At 44.8% G+C, this 20057-nt stretch overlaps 2 protein-coding genes across 11 annotated transcripts in view; one reads left to right on the plus strand and one right to left on the minus strand.

The window, feature by feature from the left end:
* Positions 1–4459: 4459 nt before the first annotated feature.
* On the plus strand, positions 4460–15039 carry drc1 (dynein regulatory complex subunit 1 homolog (Chlamydomonas)). Its single transcript, XM_020496939.2, has 16 exons — positions 4460–4723; positions 4907–4994; positions 5106–5218; positions 5493–5676; positions 5798–5935; positions 8021–8107; positions 8199–8321; positions 8410–8549; positions 12255–12389; positions 12641–13097; positions 13211–13300; positions 13432–13518; positions 13644–13789; positions 14376–14528; positions 14674–14776; positions 14888–15039. Exons 1-16 carry the CDS (start codon positions 4596–4598, stop codon positions 14942–14944), a joined length of 2229 nt encoding a protein of 742 aa, XP_020352528.1. The 5' UTR covers positions 4460–4595; the 3' UTR covers positions 14945–15039.
* Positions 14994–20057, minus strand: part of LOC109900988 (otoferlin) — a 132758-nt gene continuing 127694 nt past the window's right edge. For 6 of the 10 annotated variants that reach the window (XM_031837536.1, XM_031837534.1, XM_031837530.1 and 3 more), the window contains one exon: positions 14994–15467. In XM_031837536.1, coding sequence (XP_031693396.1) covers positions 15281–15467 — 187 coding nt within the window. In that variant the 3' untranslated portion in view covers positions 14994–15280. Of the gene's footprint in view, positions 19839–20057 lie in introns of all 10 variants that reach the window. The other 4 variants (XM_031837537.1, XM_031837531.1, XM_031837540.1 and 1 more) reach the window with 2 other exon arrangements.

The following is a 20057-nucleotide window of genomic DNA, read 5'->3' on the forward strand; positions in this document are numbered from 1 at the left end:
ATGTCACTTGCACCCGTTTGTGCGAACAGACTTTTTCAGCACTGTGCTTGAGTGTGTGTGTGTGTGTTGTGGTCGTCCCTACAACGACCTAAGTGCAGGGAAAGCCCCCGGGACCTGTCGTTCCAGAGAATTCTCATCAGAGAGGAGCCGCACCACAGCTTTACTGTAGTATTCATTAAAGTCCACCAATTTACTGTTGTATACTGTAATATATATTAGTATTTACAGTTAAATATAGTATAAATACTGTAGTAAAAGAAAACTGTAGTTTAAATTATAGTAATTAATCTAGCAAAAAAATTGGTGTTTTTAATAGCCTCCTTTGTTTTTATTAATATATACAATATATGAAATACTTTTGTACACTGTCTAGCATTCAAAATAATAGATAAATATCTCTAAATCCCCAAAACATTTTACAACACCTCAACACATCACCAGTGGGATAAGCCAATTTGTTAGCCCATAGTAGTTTCTACAAAGCATACAAATAGATATTTTGCAGTATAAAGGAATTACATATGTTTCCTTATTAAAAAACAGTTAAATAAAATGGAAAATGTGTTATTTGTCATGTTTTTGTCATTTGAAAGTGTTTTTACATGGTGCCAAAATCAAGGGACAATTACCACCGCAATTCAAGAAGGACCCCTTTTCAAACGCTGTCATTATCTTGTAAACACTTGTGCAACACACAGCAGGTGCTTTAGTGTGTTCTATTCACTCCCTTAATTTTCTGGCAAGGTGAAAAAAAATCTGCCTTTCTGTCCTTGAGCAAGGCAGTTAACCCCCCAACAACACCTGTTCCCCGGTTGCTGATGACATGGGCGTCGATTAAGGCAGCCTCCCGCATCTCTCTGATTCAGAGGGGTTGGGTTAAATGCGGAAAACACATTTCGGTTGAATGCATTAAGTTGTGAAACTGACTAGGTATCCCCTTTCCCTTGTGGCTGGGCTGGTTGGACAAGGTCATGCTCTGCTCTCAAATGGCCATTAGAGGCTTTGATGTGGAAAATAGACATTCCCTCTACTGAGGCGATAGTCTCCTTTCAAGGGAAAAAAGGTGTGGAAATAACACTGAATGTTAGTTGAAATGAGAAGCGGCAAGTAACATAAATGCTAATGCTAATAATGCTAATTTATGATAGTATATAACAATGCCTTCAGAAAGTATTCATTACCCTTTACTTGTAGGCCGTCATTGTAAATAAGAATTTGTTCTTAACTGACTTGCCTAGTTAAATAAAGGTTCAATTAAAATGTTGTTGTGCTACTGTACAGTGTGAATTCAAATTGATACTGACAACATGAAAATATGTTTTTACACATTTTTGAAAATGTATTGAAAATGAAATATAGAAATATGTCTACATAAGTATTCACACCCGAGTCAATAGTTTGTAGAAGCACATTTGGCAGTGGTTACAGCTGTGAGCTTTCTACACCTGGATTGTGCAACATTTGCCCATTATTATTTTCAAAATGATTCAAGCTCTGTTGTTGATCATTGTGCTGGTTGTTGATCATTGCTTGACAACCATTTTCAGGTCTTGCCATAGATTTTCAAGAAAATTTAAGTCAAAACTACAACTCGGCCACTCAGGAAGATTCAATATCTTCTTGGTAAGAAACTCCATTGTAGATTTGGCCTTGTGTTTTAAGTTATTGTCCTGCTAAAAGGTGAATTCATCTCCTAGAATCTGGTGGAAAATAGACAGAACCAGGTTTTCCTGTAGGATTTTGCCTGCGCTTAGCTCCATTCCATTGAATTTTTATACTGAAAACGTCCCCAAGTCCTTAACGATTACAAGCACACCCATAACATGATGCAACTACCATTATGCTTGAAAATATGGAGAGTGGTGCTCAGTAATATGTTCTATTGGATTTGACCCAAACATAACACAGAGAGGTGGCTGCCTACCTAAAGACTTGATATAATTTGCCACTTTAATAAACAGAACACTAGTCACTTTATTAATGCCACTTGAAGAATGTTTACATATCTCGCATTACTCATCTCAATGTATATACTGTATACTGTATCCTTCACTATCTATTCTTTACTATCTATTGCATCTTAGCCACTCTGTCACTGCTCATCCATATATTTTATACTTACGTATATATTCTCATCCCATCTCATTTACTAGATTCTGTGTATTAGGTTTTGTTGTGGAATTTGTTAGATATTCGATTTTGTTGTGGAATTGTTAGATAATACCTGTTAGATACTGCTGCACTGTCAGATCTAGAAGCATAAGCATTTCTATACACTTGCAATAACATCTGCTAAACATGTGTATGTGACCAATACAAAGTGATTTGATTTGACTTGTTAAGCACATTTCTACTCCTGAACTTATTTAGGCTTGCCATAACAACGAGGTTGAGTACTTATGACATTTCAGCTTTTCATTTTTTATTAATTTGTCAAAATGTCTAAAAACATAACTCCACTATGACATTATGGGATATTGTGTGTAGGCCAGTGACTAAAAAAATCTAAATAGAATCATTTTAAAATTCAGTCTGTAACACAACAAAATGTTATAAAGTTAAGGGGTCTGGATACTTTCTAAAACCACTGTAATACAGCATAATACTTAAACACTATTTACCATAATCAAAAGTTGCATAAATAGCATTTACACACTCCACTACTATCTTACTCCTGCCTGGCTCTCTATACACAATCTCATCAGCCGTTGGGCTCCAAGCCTCAGAACAGAACTCAGTCTCTTCACTCAGACTGCTAAATTTGGGATTGACATGAACGTAGAGGTGCTTAGGAAGACGACTGAAGCCTCAACCAGGTAGATTAGAATATGTGTGTGTGTGTGTGTGTGTGAGAGTAGGTGAGTGAGACAGAGGACATCCAGAGGCTGTCAGAGGGTAGATGGGGTGCAGTGTGTAGAAATGTAATGCACAGAACCAGAAATACCTCCAGTCAATTCAACAGCTAAAGGAGACAAAACTAAGAGCCAGAAAGAAAGAACTTATGCAGGTAGACCTGGAAGACATGCTTTACACAACCTGACTGAACCACATTCTCATCAAAGATACATTTAACACAGCATCCTCGCTTTGAATAGAGTATTCCCTTTGCCAGGATGTGTGCAAATGGTTAGGCATATGATGAGCTCCTAAAGACATATATGTCTGGATCAGGACTCAGGAGAGAGAACAACATCAGAGACAGAAAAACCCTAATGCATAGTCCATACTGAACAAAAAAATAAACGCAACATGCAACAATTTCAAAGATTTTACTGAGTTACAGAAAATGAAATCAGTCAATTGAAATAAATTCATTAGGCCCTAATCTATGGACTTCACATGACTGGGCAGGGGCACAGCCATGGGTGGGCCTAGGGAGTTGTTGGGAGCCCACCCAAAGGGTAGCCAGGCCCAGCAAATCAGAATGAGTCCCCTCCCCCCACCGGTTGGACATACTTCATAATTCTCTAATACAATGCTAGAGGCGGCTTATGGTAGAGAAATTAACCTTACATTCTCTGGCAATAGCTCTGGTGGACAGTCCTGCAGTCAGCATGCTAATTGTACGCTCCCTCAAAACTTTAGAAATCTGTGACATTGTGTTGTGTGACAAAATGGCACATTTTAGACTGTTTTTTTATTGTCCCCAGCACAAGATGCACGTGTGTAAAGATCATACTGTTTAATCAGCTTCTTGATATGCCACATCTGTCAGGTGGATGGATTATCTTTGGTCACTAACAGGGAGGTAAACAAATTTGTGCACAAAATATGAAAGAAATAATCTTTCTGTGCGTATGGAACATTTCTGGGATCTTTTATTTCAGCTCATGAAACACTTGACATGTTGCGTTTATATTTTTGTTCAGTATACTAGGGTCTGTATTGATGAAGCTCTCTCATGCACAGGAAATAAGTTCATTCCACACCGCAAGTTATAGATTCATAAATAAAGAGTGTAACCCCAATGGCAGGCTGTCAGAGTGGAGATATTCAGGGAGAAATATGCTGCTTGTTTTGCAGGAAACTGAACATCCAAAGACCTTTAGCCCACATGAGATCAAATACGATCTGGTTTTATAAACTTTTCATGAATAGAAAATAGTTAGATCGGCAGAATTCTAACATTATCCCACACGTGGGATGTTTCTCAACATTGACACTGAAGCTGATTTTCTTGTTAAATAACTACTCAGTATGTATAGGTCTTGACATGAATAGGCTACTTACCAGGGCAAAAATAGACAGTGTACCAAATGCCCATTATTTGTATTTACCAAATGTATTATTGTATTATTATTATTAAACTTGAGCAATAATAGTCTGATATGTGAGGATAGCCTACCCTGTCTATTCCACATTAGAAGAAAGGTTGTAATTTAATTTCTGATTCACTTTTATTTCATAATCAGTAGCAAAGCGCGACATTTCACTGCAGTTCACATTTCTTTCCCGTAGGGTGCAGAATATCCATATCCGTACCCATAGCAACAATTACAACAACAAACCATCATATAGTGAGTGATGTTGACACTTTCCACTTTTGTGTAGAAGCGAAGTAATAAGCTTAACTAGATAGCTAGCTAAGAAAAAAAATGAGTCAAGCCGGTAACCTACGCGAGGATACGGAGGAGGCTGGACCTTCCGTGGACTCTGAAAATCCAGAGGAGAGAATTGCAGCCCGTCGCCTCCGGATAGCTGCACGAAGTGAAGCCAAGAAAAGGTAGCTAACGTTAGCTGGCTTCTGTTTGAGATAGCACCTGTTAGCCGCCTGTTAAACTTTTAGCTTAGCTGTTTAGCTATTGCAGGTGAAGGTGTACTCTGTCCTCTGCAACTTCAGTGTTAGCTATAGCTAGCTAAATAGTATATGCCAAAATAAGATGTACTTTTCCCATCTGTCATTCAGACAAGAACTGGGAGATGACTCCCGTGAAAAGAAAGAAATCAAAGAGGAGGCCAGGAAAAGCCAGCATCAAGTGGAACAGAGTGAGAAGGTACCATTAGGCCTATGTTATTGTTAGCATTAGAAATTAATTTGAAGCAATGAAACATAACGTCAACACAACACAGACACACTACATGTCTCCTTCTCTCATTCCCCCCAGCGTATGATAAAGTTGCAGAGTGATGGGACGGAGCTGGTTACCAACATCCAGGTAGCAGCTGATTCTAGGGAATCGCAGCATCAAACAGAGGTGGAGGAGGCCCACAGACTCAGGTACCATACCCAGGATCAGTGACTGTGCCCCGCAGCAGTTGTAGTGGAAGTGCTCCCTCTGTTGACCATGGACTGTAAATGCGTATCTCATTATGACAAAAAGCAGGTCAAACTATTACAACCTCCTCACAGCACCACTCAACAAACAAACTCTTCTACCAATAATTGGAACGTTGTTGACTATCAACCAAACATTCATGTGCTCCAACCCTCCTCTCCTCTCCTCTCCAACCTCCCTCTATCTCTCTCCCCTCCCACCCCTTCCCCTGAGCAGGGTGGAGAAGCTGGAGAATGAGGCCAAGTCGAGCCTGGAGAAGTTTGAGGAGATCACCAGGAAGTGGACGGTGGCAAAGATGAAGGAGATCCCCCAGGACCTGAGAGACTCTCTGAGCAGCCAGCAGCAGCTGTGTGCCCTGCTCATAGAGGACAAGAACAAACTCATCCACGAGTTGCAGAAGGTAGTGTGTGTGTGTGTGTGTGTGTGTGTGTGTGTGTGTGTGTGAGTGTGAGTGTGTGTGTGTGTGCTTGTGTGTATTAATTTGTTTTGTCTGTATGTATAATGTGTGTGTGCGTGTGTAGGAGATGAAGTTAAGTGACGATCGCTACGTCAAAGATCTAAAGAAGCAGGCAGAGGATGTGGACCTGATGATTGAGAGGATGGAGGACCAGGTCAAGTTTCTGATGGGCTCCTACAGGGATGAACTGGACCAGATAGAGGTGGGACACATTCAGAATCAGTGTTTAATACTCACATGTACAGGCTTGCAGGTGTGAATGCAGGGTACTGTGAAAATCTTAGGCTCCGAGCTAAAACATGCAGGATGAAGTGAAATAAAAGAATGAAAATGGTGATTAAAAAAACAAAAACAATATAAATATAAATAGCACTATATAGTAAAGAGTTTTGAGGACGTGGGGGGGATGACCATAGGGGGAGCAACATGACCATTTAGAAGGTGTGGGGACCAAGTGAAATAAAAACAATGCAAATTCTAATAAAAACCATCTATAATATACATATTAAAAACTGCAACAGTGATGAATGTAGTTGGGATGTGGGCAGAGTAAAAGTCATTTGCGGGGGTGGGGGGGAAATGTCCATAGTGGGAGCAGCATGTAAGGTAAGTGACTGTTGAGTGGGTGTGGGGAGGGGGAAAGGTCCATAGTGGGAGCAGCATGTAAGGTAAGTGACTGTTGAGTGGGTGTGGGGAGGGGGAAATGTCCATAGTGGGAGCAGCATGTAAGGTAAGTGACTGTTGAGTGGGTGTGGGGAGGGGGAAAGGTCCATAGTGGGAGCAGCATGTAAGGTAAGTGACTGTTGAGTGGGTGTGGGGAGGGGGAAAGGTCCATAGTGGGAGCAGCATGTAAGGTAAGTGACCGTTGAGTGGGTGTGGGGAGGGGGAAATGTCCATAGTGGGAGCAGCATGTAAGGTAAGTGACTGTTGAGTGGGTGTGGGGAGGGGGAAAGGTCCATAGTGGGAGCAGCATGTAAGGTAAGTGACTGTTGAGTGGGTGTGGGGAGGGGGAAAGGTCCATAGTGGGAGCAGCATGTAAGGTAAGTGACCGTTGAGTGGGTGTGGGGAGGGGGAAAGGTCCATAGGAGGGGGAGGAGCTGGTGGTGACTATTCAGCAAACTATTGGCCAGTCTATTGCCATGATGCTCCTGTACTTCCTGCGTCTGAGGAATTGAAGTGGGGAGAACAGGACGTGGCTAGGGTCCTTGATGATCGTCTTGGCCTTCCCGCGACACCTGGTGTTGTAGGTGTCCTGTAGGGCAGGCAGTGTCCACCCAGCGGTGGTTGAAGAGCCGTTGTCGTGCCTTCTTCATCACGGTGTCCGTATGGTTAGACCATTTCAGCTTCTCTGAGATGTGTATGCCGTTGGATTTTGAAGTTATTGACCGTCTCCATGGCGGCCCTGTTGATGAGGATGGGGGCGTGTCCAGCCTGGTTCCTCCTGAAGTCCACAATCAGCTCCTTTGTTTTGCTAATGTTGTGGGAGAGGTTGTTTACCTGGCACCATGCCGTCAGAGTGCCTACCTCCTCCCTGTAGGGTGTCGTTGTTGGTATACAGGCTGTTATGTACGTTATGTTGGGGATATACGGACTGTTATGTCGTCAGCGAATTTGATGATGGAGTTGGAACTGTGTGAGGCCATGCAGTTGTGGGTATACAGGGAATACAGGAGGGGACTGAGGACGCACCATTGTGGGGCCCCCATGTTGAGAATGAGTGTCAAGAAGGTAATGTTGCCTACTTTCCCCACCTTGGGGTTGCCCGTCAGGAAGTCCAGGACACAGTTGTATAGGGAGGAGTTCAGACCCAGGGCCATGAGCTTTGTGATGAGCTTATAGGGCACTATGGTACTTAAGGCCGAGCTGTAGTCGATGAACAGCATCCACACATTCCCTAGGGGTTACCCCTTGGTGGGTGATCCACAAGCTGACATGAAAGATATGAGCCAGGTGGGAGGACCTAAAGGAGGACGGGCTCATTGTATTGGGTGGAATGGAATTAATGGAAAGGAGTCAAACATGTGGTTTCCATATGTTGGATGTGTTTGACACCATTCCATTTATTCCATTCCAGCCGTTACAATAAATACATCCTCCAATAGCTCGTCCCACCAGCCTCCACTGAGCCACCTTCTGTCTCCCCTGACCATGCAGTGTCCTGCCGACTTTGAGTGGGGCTGTTTCCTGCGTTTGGTTGGTTTTTGTTCACCAGGATGGTTATTGTGGTTGTTGACATGTTCATTGATCTGTTTGTTGATGGTTGTTAACCTGCTCCTGTTTTGTGCAGAATTCCTTTGAGCATGAGCGGAAGATCCTACTCACGGGGAACAGGAAGAAATGGGAACAGTACACGAAGGAGCGCCGGGACAAAGAGGTAAATCAGATTCAAATAAATACACTCTCTCTCTTCCCTCCCTGAAAATATACTTGAACTGTCTCTCCTTTCTCCCTCTCTCTCTCTCTAGCTGGAGAACGTGACGCAGAGGATGAAGAGGGTGGAGGAGTATGAGGTGTTGCTGCAGCAGCTGAGGACAGAGGACACGGAGGAATACAATATGATCAAGATCAAACTGGACACAGATGTTCAGGTAGACGGAAAATATGAAAAAGTGGAACGAGTATGCAGGTATGTTAGGGACTGTATTTAAATGAGCTGTGGTGTGTGTGTGTGTGTAGATCTTGGAGCAGCAGCTGCAGCAGATGAAGGCTACATACCAGCTGAACCAGGAGAAGCTGGAGTACAACTTCCAGGTGCTAAAGAAGAGAGACGAAGAGAACACCATCACCAAGTCCCAGCAGAAGAGAAAGATCACCAGGTAGCTACATCTACAATGATTCAAAAAGTATTCAGACCCCTTCACTTCCTTCATCCATCTACTCACAATACCCCATAATGACAAAGTAAAAACTGGTTTTTGAAATATCACATTTAAGTATTCAGACCCTTTACTCAGTACTTTGTTGAAGCACCTTTGGCAGCGATTACAGCCTCGAGTTTTCTTGGGTATGATGCTACAAGCTTGGCACACCTGAATTTGGGGAGTTTCTCCCATTCTTCTCTGCAGATCCTCTCAAGCTCTGTTGGGTAGGATGGGGAGCATCGCTGCTCAAGTTATTTTCAGTTCTCTTCAGAGATGTTTGATCGTATTCAAGTCCGGGCTCTGGCTGGGCCACTCAAGGACATTCAGAGACTTGTCCCGAAGCCACTTCTGCGTTGTCTTGGCTGTGTGCTTAGGGTCGTAATCCTGTTGGAAGGTGAACCTTTGCCCCAGTCAGTCTCTTTGGATAATTCATTCCAATCATTTTAAAGTTAACAGCAGGTATTTTGCATGTAAGTTTAAGTATTTTGATATCTTCACAAATCTACAAAACAGCCGTTTTACATCCTGAGTGCTCTGGAGCAGGTTTTCATCAAGGTTCTCTCAGTACGTTGCTCTGTTAATCTTTCCCTTGATCCTGACTAGTCTCTCAGTCCTTGCCGCTGAAAAACATCCCAACAGCATGATGCTGCCACCACCATGCTTCACCGTAGGGATGGGATTGGCCAGGTGATGAGCGGCACCTGGTTTCCTCCAGACGTGGCACTTGGCATTCAGGCCAAAGAGTTCTATCTTGGTTTCATAAGACCAGAGAATCTAGTTTCTCATGGTCTGAGAGTCCTTTAGGTGTCTTTTGGCAATCTCTGGCTGTCATGTGCCTTTTACTGAGGAGTGGCTTCCGTCTGGCCATTCTACCATAAAAGCCTGATTGGTGGAGTGCTGCAGAGATGGTTGTCCTTCTGGAAGGTTCTCCCATCTCCACAGAGGAACTCTGGAGCTTGGGTTCTTGGTCACCTCCCTGAGGTGTTTGGCTGCTGGGCCAGCTCTAGGAAGAGTCGTGTTGGGTCCAAATTTCTTCCATTTAAGAATGATGAAGGTCACAAATGTTTTGGTACCGTTCCCCAGACCTGTGCCTCGACACAATCCTGTCTCGGAGCTCTATGGACAATTCCTTTGACCTCGTGGCTTGGTTTTTGCTCTGACATGCACTGTCAACTGTGGGACCCTATGCCTTGTGCCTTCCAAATCATGTCCAATCAGATGATCAATGGAAAAAATGTAATCAAATCAAAGTGTATTTGTCACGTGGGCCAAACAACCTTCCAGTGAAATGCTTACTTACAAGCCCTAACCAACAGTGCAATTTTTAAGTAAAAAATAGGTATTAGGTAAACAATAGAGAAGTAAAGAAATTTTAAAAACAGTAGCGAGGCTATATACAGGTGGTACTGGTAGTCGGCGGGACACAATGCAAATAGTCCGAGTAGTCATTTGATTACCTTTTCAGGAGTCTTATGGCTTGGGGGCAAAAGCTTTTGAGAAGCCTTTTGGTCCTAGACTTGGCACTCCGGTACCGCTTGCCATGCGGTAGTAGAGAGAACAGTCTATGACTGGGGTGGCTGGGGTCTTTGACAATTTTTAGGGCTTTCCACTGACACCGCCTGGTGTAGAGGTCCTGGATGGCAGGCAGCTTAGCCCCAGTGATGTACTGGGCCATATACACTACCCTCTGTAGTGCCTTGCGGTTGGATGCCGAGCATTTGCTGTACCAGGCAGTGATGCAACCAGTCAGGATGCTCTCGATGTTGCAGCTGTAGAACCTTTTGATTATCTGACGACCCATGCCAAATCTTTTCATTCTCCTGAGGGGGAATAGTTTTTGTTGTGCCCTCTTCACGACTATCTTGGTGTGTTTGGACCATTCTAGATTGTTGGTGATGTGGACACCTCTCAACCTGCTCCACTACAGTCCCGTCGATGAGAATGGGGACGAGCCCGGTCCTCCTTTTCCTGTAGTCCACAATCATCTCCTTTGTCTTGATTATGTTGAGGTATAGGTGGTTATTCTGGCACAACCCGGCCAGGTCTCTGACCTCCTCCCTATAGGCTGTCTCGTCATTGTTGGTAATCAGACCTACCACTGTTGTGTTGTCTGCAAACTTAACGATGGTGTTGGAGTCGTGCCTGGCCATGCAGTCGTGGGTGAACAGGGAGTACAGGAGGGACTGAGCACGCACCACTGAGGGGCCACAGTGTTGAGGATCAGAGTGGCAGATGTGTTGTTGTCTTCCCTTACTACCTGGGGGTGGCCCGTCAGGAAGTCCAGGATCCAGTTACAGAGGGAGGTGTTTAGTCCCAGGATCCTTAGCTTAGTGATCAGCTTTGAGGGCACTATGGTGTTGAATGCTGAGCTGTAGTCAATGAATAGCATTCTCACATAGGTGTTCCTTTTGTCCAGGTGGGAAAGGGCAGTGTGGAGTACAAAAGAGATTGCATCATCTGTGGATCTGTTTGAGCGGTATGCAAATTGGCGTGGGTCTAGGGTTTCTGGGATAATGGTGTTGATGTGAGCCATTACCAGTCTTTCAAAGCACTTCATGGCTATGGATGTAAGTGCTACGGATCGGTAGTCATTTAGGCAGGTTACCTAAGTGTTCTTGGGCACAGGGACTATGGTGGTCTGCTTGAAGCATGTTGGTATTACAGACTCAATCAGGGATACATGTTGAAAATGCCAGTGAAGACACCTGCCAGTTGGTCAGCACATGCTCGGAGCACACGTCCTGGTAATCCGTCTAGCCCAGCGGCCTTGTGAATGTTGACCTGTTTAAAGGGCTTACTCACGTTGGCTATGGAGAGTGTGATCACACAGTCGTCCGGAACAGCTGATGCTCTCATGCATGCCTCAGTGTTGCTTGCCTCAAAGCGAGCATAGAAGTGATTTAGCTCGTCTGGTAGATTTGTGTCACTGGGCAGTTCGCGGCTGTGCTTCCCTTTGTAGTCTGTAAAGGTTTGCAGGCCCTGCCACATCTGACGAGCATCGGAGACGGTGTAGTATGATTCAATCTTAGTCCTGTATTGGCTCTTTGCCTGTTTGATGGTTCGTCGGAGGGCATAGCAGGATTTCTTATAAGCTTCCGGGTTATAAGCTTCCCGAGTCCCAAACCTTAAAAGCAGCAGTTCTACCCTTTAGCTCAGTGCGAATGTTGCCTGTAATCCATGGCTTCTGGTTGGGGTATATACGTACAGTCACTGTGGGGACAACAGGTATTGTGTGTAGATTAATGAGGAATTGTTTTTATTTAATACATTTTAGAATAAGGCTGTAACGTCACAAAATGTGGAAGAGTCAAGGTGTCTGAATACTTTCCGAATGCACCCTATAACACTATCACTATAGCACCATTATACCACCTGATGTACAAAAGACATGTTTGCTGCATCTTAGATGGGCGCTGTCCACTACAATGTGGCGCTGAATTTCTGAGTTCTGTTTCCACCGCTGTCCACTTCTGTGGTGCTGAATCGCCAATCTCTTCTATCACAGTGGGTTTGTTTACTTTAGAACCATTAGATATTTTAAACCTATTGACAAAAGTCGACAACAGTTTGGGGCTGTAGTTTGGGGGAAACTGGTTAGCTTGTAAATAACACTTATACCTGTGTAGTTCTGCTGTAGTTACTGGGACTTTTATCATCTAGACTGCAGGATGTTGTCAACAACCTGAAGATCAAGTGTGCCAACCAGGAGAAGCAGTCTAGGGAGGAGAACCAGAACCTCACTGACGACTACACACGCATCATGCAACAGTACAAACACATGCAGAAGAAGATGAGGTGAGTAACACACACACGCATGGATACACACATGGACATTGTCAGTCTTTGCATTTTCATTTTCTCTCCCTGTCTAACGCTATAACCTAGGGATGGTCAAAACTGCAATTTAACTGTACCGAGCAGACCAACAAATGTCACATCAAGTGCAATGTCTCCAGCACTTGGGGAGACTTGCTTTTCGCTTCAGAAAGCCTTGTTTTGCCCATCCCTACTAATAAGACTATGCTCTTTCCCCTCCTTCCATTCAGGCACTTTGCGGCCATCGATGCCAAGAAGTTTGAGGAGGTGTGGCTGATGAACGAGGAGGAGGTCAAGGCGCTGGTGGAGAAGGCCCTGGATACAGACCGGCTGGTCCACGAGCAGCAGTTGGGCCTGGCCTGGCAGCGCCCATCACTGGCTTTCATGGAGCGCTGCGGCCCCCTCCAGCCCCAGAGACAGACCCAGAAGACTGCGCACCAGGCAATCTCCGAGCTGCTCCAGCTTGGGCAGACCAGTGGCCTGGGGAAGGGGAAGTACCAGGAGGCCGGGGTTGGGCCTGGGGCAGAGAGCCCTGGGTTGGCTGTGGAGGTGTATGACTCAGGAGCAGGGCTGGAGAGTGGGAGCAGTGAGGTGGAGAGAGAGAGGGAAGGGAGTGAGGGGGAGCACAGTGGGACGGTGTCGGTGAAGATGGTCAAGAAGCTCCTGGAGCTGCTGTGTGACGAGGCGGTGAGCGGGCTAAGAGTTTGTGTGTCTGTATGACAGAGGAATAGAGAGAGGAAGAGGAACTGTGTCATCTAACTCAACTAGTCTCTCTCTCCTTCCCTCCCTCACCTCCACAGGGTTTTCTGATAGAGAGTAAACTTCTGAAGCTTCTCTCTCCACTGGAGAAGGATGAACAGTCCCTCATGAAGCTGGACTCCATCTTCACTGTGAGTTACAACGTGACGACTATCTGTATGTTATGTCACCTGTAACTATACATTTACTGTCACATAAACACATGACAGTCGCGACAGAGGAGCTGTGTCAGTGTTGTCTCCGCTCTGTTCTTCTCTGCCAGGCCATGGGGATCGAGAGCGAGGAGGACGTGTACAAGCTGGCGGATTTCTTCATGAAGTACAGACATACACAAGGGGAGCAGACCCAGGTAAGGAGGGGGGGAGGGAGGGAGGGAGGCTGATGTTAGTAGCCATGATGACCAGCACTGACGTCTTGTAAGAATGATCAGAAAACATGATCCCCTCTTTCTTTTCTTATTTTTTTTGTATTCAGGATGTGTCTGCAAAATGGGGCGTGGCCAGTCCTCAGGCGGAGCGAGGGGAGTTTACCTCCTCCTGCAGCCCGCCGTCTGACCTCATCCATCCTAATGATGTCCTGGTGGCCCTGAGGGCCTTCACTGCTCAACACTGCCGGCCCAGGTCAGCACTGGGGCTCTCTGTTTCAATACCCAAACTAGCATACCACTTATAATCAAGCAATGTATTGGGCATGCATTCTAAGTGCCTTGCCCATGTATTAAGCAATAAGGCCCAAAGGGGTGTGGTAAAGGATCAATATACCACGGCTAAGGGTGGTTCTTTTGCACGATAGAACACATAGGTATATTGGCCATATACCACAAACCCCCTGAGGTGTCTTATTGGTATTAAAAACAGCTTACCAGTGTAATTAGAACAGTAAACGAGTTGTTTTGCGTCATACCGTGGTATATTTAAGCAATAAGGCACATCAGGGGTTTGTGGTATATGACCAATATACCACGGCTAAGGGCTGCTCTTAGGTACGCCGCAACACAGAATACCTGGATACCGCCCTTAGCCCTGGTATATTGGCCATATACCACAACCCCTCGGGCCTCATTGCTTAATTATGTGGTGACACGTTGGACTCAATACGGCGAACTTAAATCAGTGTAGAAACCACCTTACAAATGTTATGTGGGGAAGCGTAACTTTACACACAATATTTCTCACAATGAAAGTGATGATTGTGACATTTCCCCAGAGAGTTAGCTGCCTCTCACCAGCCCAGTATGCTGGGTCTAGGAGGGAGAGATGACACAGAAGACGCTGCTTACTGGGAGGCCATGGGTGACGTCATCCCTGAGGCCAAACTCAAGATCTGGGGCGCCCTGGAGGCAGCACTTGACAAGTACCAGTGAGTACCACACACTCGCCCACACACACATACACGTGATGACAAGATAGTAGCGGCCTCAAAGGCGTTACAAAACAGGTGACATAAAAAGTGGTGATTGACTGAGCGTCACTTTGATTGATTATTTGAATCTGTCTGTTCCTAGCATTGTTCTGACAGAGAGGTCCAAGTTCATCACAGACACACAGAGCTTGAAACAGCAGAACACGGAGCTACGGATGCTGCTTCACCAATACGTCAACTCCAGGGTGTGTGTGGTGTGTGTGTGTGCCTGTGATTGCATCGAGAGGGTTTGTGTCCAGAATGTGTTTGCTAATTTAACGACACGTCCACTGAACCTATCTACATTCTTCTCATAGGTCAATGCTGAGCTGGAGATCCCGCCCAACCTGGTGATGCAGTTGGCTCCTGAGTGAACAAACTGACTAATCGGGAAGAGCACACACAAACCCACAGTGCAGTTGAAATGCTTCAATATTTAATGATGAAAATAAAGCACTTCATCAACATACGGTATGAGAATTGATGTTTAACACTTTTAATAGAAAATATAAAGTGCATAATGGGAGTATTACCTTATAGTAAAGTAGAATGTATAGAAGATTATACCAACAATATGTGATAATAGTGCAATGCATTAGAGCGTGTACAAAGAGCCTTTCAAATACCAACAATGCATAAGATAGTGCAAATACACTCAGGGATCAGGCACATTGAGAGAAAGTTTGCATGTGTGTGGTTGATAAGTGTGTTCAGCCAGCGATGTTGAAGATCTTGTTGCTGAGGGCAGAGGGCATGGAGAAGAAGAGCAGGCCCAGGAACAGTAGTCCCAGGACAGCCCCCAGCAGTAGAACACAGTGCAGCTTGTACTGCCTCCAGGCCAGGATACACACCACATGCATTGGGCTCAGCAACCACGACAGACTGGTATTGGGACGACTGCAGGAAGAGATGTTTATACACACACACACAAAACTGAAATGTACACGCACGGACACACAAACACTACTCATAACGAGTCATATTGATACATATTGAAACACACAAAGAACACAGCGACACACACTGGACGACACATTGTAACCAGATACAAACCCAACAGTTGTCAAAATTGTTATTTCAATTAATTCCATTTATTTAAGATCATTGTTAAAACAGACAAAATGTTTGTATTGCATACTCATCAACAGGAGAATATAATAGTGCAAACAAAATCAATTTTTGTTGGTTTTGTATTTTGTGAACATGAGATCACTAAAATGACTGCAACACAAATGATGTCATAACTACAAGTAGGTCAAGCAAGGGAAAACCAGAGGGAACTGCACACTGCAAACAAAGTAATCTGACAGGCTGACAGGGCAGAGGTCAAGAGGCCAAGCCACACCTCCCTTTTACCGGACCTCTTGTGCCTTAAGGTGCACATAACCACTTCCGGGAAAATCTGCACGGATTAAAACGTGTCAGGATCCATACAGATAACAGGTTTAGAAGCCGTCTGTAAAAGCTATAGTAGAAAGGAAGTCATGCCGTATCTGATGACCATGTAAACTTAATCACAGTGAGATGTTAGAATACAGATGCATGCTTATATTACTCTAAAACTACTGTATATTTTAACTGGATAACTAAGAACCAATAAGAGCATTCCAGGTCACTGAAGAAAGTGGTGAAGAAACAAACTTTGTTCCATAAAATGTTGGTGTTTGACGACATAATTTAAGCCAAACAATAGCAAGTTTACTTCTCTAATGGATTCATATTCGAAAGCTATTCTTATATTCCTTGTCCCTCTTTAAATCTTGTTGAACTACAGTAGGTTCCTAGGAAAATAGTCACCTGTTTTCAGTCTCATTATTTTAGAAGACGTGTGCAAAGGCTGCAAGAGCTAAAGAGGAACGCTAATGAACTGTTGGAAAAACATTTCATTTGATCCTGTTCAAGAGCTCACACCAACCCCATGATTCCCATTTCGAAACCGACACACAGTGCCTTCAGAAAGTATTCAAACCCCTTGACTTATTCCACATTTTGTTGTGTTGCAGCCTGAATGAAACATTTATATAAAACAAAATGTTCACCCATTTCAACACAACACCCCATAATAACAAAGTGAAAACATGTTTTTAGAAATTTGAGAAAATGCATTGAAAATTAAACACAGAAATAATATCTATAATTTACATAAGTATATTTACCTTTGATAGCGATTACAGCCGTGAGTCTTTCTGGGTCTCTAAGAGCATTCTTATTTTCTAACTTCTTCAAGCTTGGTGAAATTGGTTGTTGATCATTGGTAGACAATCATTTTCAGGTCTTGCCATAGATTTTCAAGTAGATTTAAGTCAAAACAGTAACTCAGCCACTTGAGTGTTGGCCTTGTGTTTTAGCTTATTGTCCTGCTGAAAGGCACATTTTTCTCCCAGTGTCTGGTGGAAATCAGACTGAAACAGGTTTTCCTCTAGGATTTTGCCTGTGCCAAGCTCCATAACGTTTATTTTTTATCCTGAAAAGCTCCCCAGTCCTTATCGATTACAAGCAATAACCCTAACAAAGATTTGTTATAAATAACCCAATATAGACCACAGCCTATCATTTCCGAAGGGAGCTAATTAATCATAGTGGGCAGTAGAAGCAACTTTGATAACCTCTTTATAATGTCTGCTTTTTTATTTTTGATCTACCAATAGGTTCCCTTCTTTGCCAGGCATTGGAAAATCTCCCTGGTCTTTGCGTTTGAATCCCTGTATGAAATGTTAAATTCAGGTTTGCAACATGACAAAATGTTGAAAAAGTCAATGGCACTGAAGGCACTGTCTCATGGGGTGGCAGGTAGCCTAGTGGTTAGAGCGTTGGACCAGTAACCGAAAAGTTGCTAGATTGAATCCCCGAGCTGACAAGGTAAAAAACCTGTCGTTCTGCCCCTCAACAAGGCAGTTAACCCACTGTTCCTAGGCCGTCATGGTAAATAAGAATTTGTTCTTAACTGACTTGCCTAGTTAAATAAATAGTAATGGAAATGATTACAACATCACTTGAGAAATTATCAAACTAACCATGTCCTTCCAAATAATTGTATATGTTTTTAGGAGACCAGGAGCTCCGATCGCCTTCCATATTTATTATTATTTTATTGACAAGACAGTTATAAGTACAGAATAGTAGACAATGGAGAGAGATACAGAAAGGAAGGGCGCGGACAATCCGCCGAGCCGGGGATCGAATCCCCATCGACAGGGGCATATGTAGTCCGGAATCGGAAGCTTAGATTGCTACACCAGACTCCGGCAACTTCCAAATCAATTTAAGTCATAAATAAACAAATACATACATAGGTAAATAAACCATCTCTGAAATGTAACATCAGGGTATGCTGCATTGCTGATGATGAGATCAGGGTTGAGTTGTTTGATTGGTTAGTCAGTGGCCAGTGCAGGGATGAGGTTTCTGATTGGTTAGCGTCCTGAAGCATTTGATCGGTTAGGCCCACTGTGCTACTGTAGCAGTCGAAAGTAGATGGTTGTTCCTAGTTTTCAGAAGACCAAGGGATAGGAAGTCCTTGAGTATGTGTGTTGAGCAGCACTGCCATGGTTAGAGGGGCGGTGGAGAAGGGGCAAGGCTGGGATGCGGAGGGAGTGGACTGGGGGGGCTGCTGTCATCTTGTCTTCCCATCTATCCACCTTTCCCTCCCCTATTCTCTCCCTTACACGCCCTCTCTCAGCAGCACTGAGGCGAGTGTGTTTGGGGGGAGGGTACTGATGGAGAGACTGGGGGGATGTTGTTTGGTGGATGTGAGTATTAACAATGGAAAGTGGAAGTGCATGGAACCCCACCCACCACCCCCACCAATCCTCTGTGTCTCGACCACCCCCAACCCACCCTGGTACCCATCCCTGCAGCCCCAATCAGCCCCCTCAGGCCCCCAGCATCTTCTTGACCAGGTAGCCAGGCATGCTGTAGAGGAAGAGCCCCAGCATCATGAGCAGCAGCAGGGCCACAACAATCTTGATGATAAGCCACTTGTAGCGGTTACACACCAGGTAGCGGATAGCCTTCAGCGGGCTCAGGAACCACAGGAATGTGGTGTCCGGCCGACTGGGGGGATGGGTGTAAGATTAGAGGGGAAGGATGAGAATAGAGGGGTAGATAGTGCGGCATGGGATGGATGGGATGGGGGTTGAGGGTTAAAAGGGTGTGATGGAGGGTATAAGGGAAGGAAGTGGGGAAAGATATGGGGTAGATGGGGGCGGTTGTGGGAGAGGTAGAGGTGGGGAACAGAAGGGTGAGTGGATTAAAGGGAGGGTAGTGGGTGGGGTGGGGAAACAGTGGTAATGGGGGCCAAAGTGCAGGGTAAAGAGAGGAAAGACGAGAGCAAGCGTTAGTGGTTCGTAAGCCATATGATGTATGACTATTTCTAACTCTGATCACAATTTCTCCACACACTACTACACAAACAACCCTGTTTACAAAATAGCAACGTTCTTTTGATTTTATCCAGAACCAGAAGACCACCGCACAATCGGGAAGCACAGACGATGGAGACTCAGACAATGGATACACAGATATAAAATTAGATGGTGTTTCTTTGACAGCTTGCTTGAACGCAGCTACAGATAAAAAAAAGTATTTCCCCTGAAGCCGCCAGTGTAATGACAAGTGTGATGCACAATGGAAGACTCGGGATTGACACCAGACACTGGCAGGTTGAGCGACAAGAGACAGAGGACAGTATAGGGGACAGAGACAGTGACATGAAGATTCTGAGAGCAAAGAAAAAAGGGGAGGGATGCAGCAAAAGCTACCAGAGACAATCTTTTGTATATCTGAGGAAAGACAAAGACTGAGACATAACCTTGGGGGGGAAAAAGAGGACGAGATGAGCGGTTGTGGGATGGAAGAAAGAGGTTATGGAAAAGGAAGGTGGTCGAAAGCAGAGGAAAGAGGTGAGAAGGGAAAAGACAGAGAGTGAAGCGATATGGGTTCAGTGAAAAGGGGGAACAGAGGAGAGAACAGAGAGAGGGGAAAAAGGAGAAAGAGGAGCTGACGGAAAATGCGGAACGGAGGAGAGGAGAGGCTAGGATAGGACAGAGAGAGGGGGCTACCGGTGGCCCTGGTGGGTCGACGTTCTCTCAGGCCCCCAGCATCTTCTTGACCAGGTAGCCAGGGAAGGAGTAGAGGAAGAGGCCGAGCAGGAGCAGCAGCAGCAGCAGGCCCAGGGCCTTGAGGATCAGCCAGCGGTAGTTGTGCCAGATGAAGTAGCGGATGGACTTCAGAGGGTTCACAAACCACATGAGACTGGTGTCCGGGCGACTTCAGAAGGGGGAGGAAAGGAAGGGAGGGTTGGATGGGATGTATATGGAAGGAAAGACAACGCAGGTTGGAGGGGAAGATGAAAGGCAACACAAAGGAAGGAAGAAAAGAAACAGAGGGAGACAGGTGAAGGAATGACAGGAGGAGAATGGAGTGATAGTGTGAAGGTGTAAGGGGGGCATTTTCACAGCGCAAAGAGGTGCTGTTGATAAAATAGGC

This window comes from Oncorhynchus kisutch, linkage group LG12 (assembly GCF_002021735.2).
Source record: "Oncorhynchus kisutch isolate 150728-3 linkage group LG12, Okis_V2, whole genome shotgun sequence".
Lineage (NCBI taxonomy): Eukaryota > Metazoa > Chordata > Actinopteri > Salmoniformes > Salmonidae > Oncorhynchus > Oncorhynchus kisutch.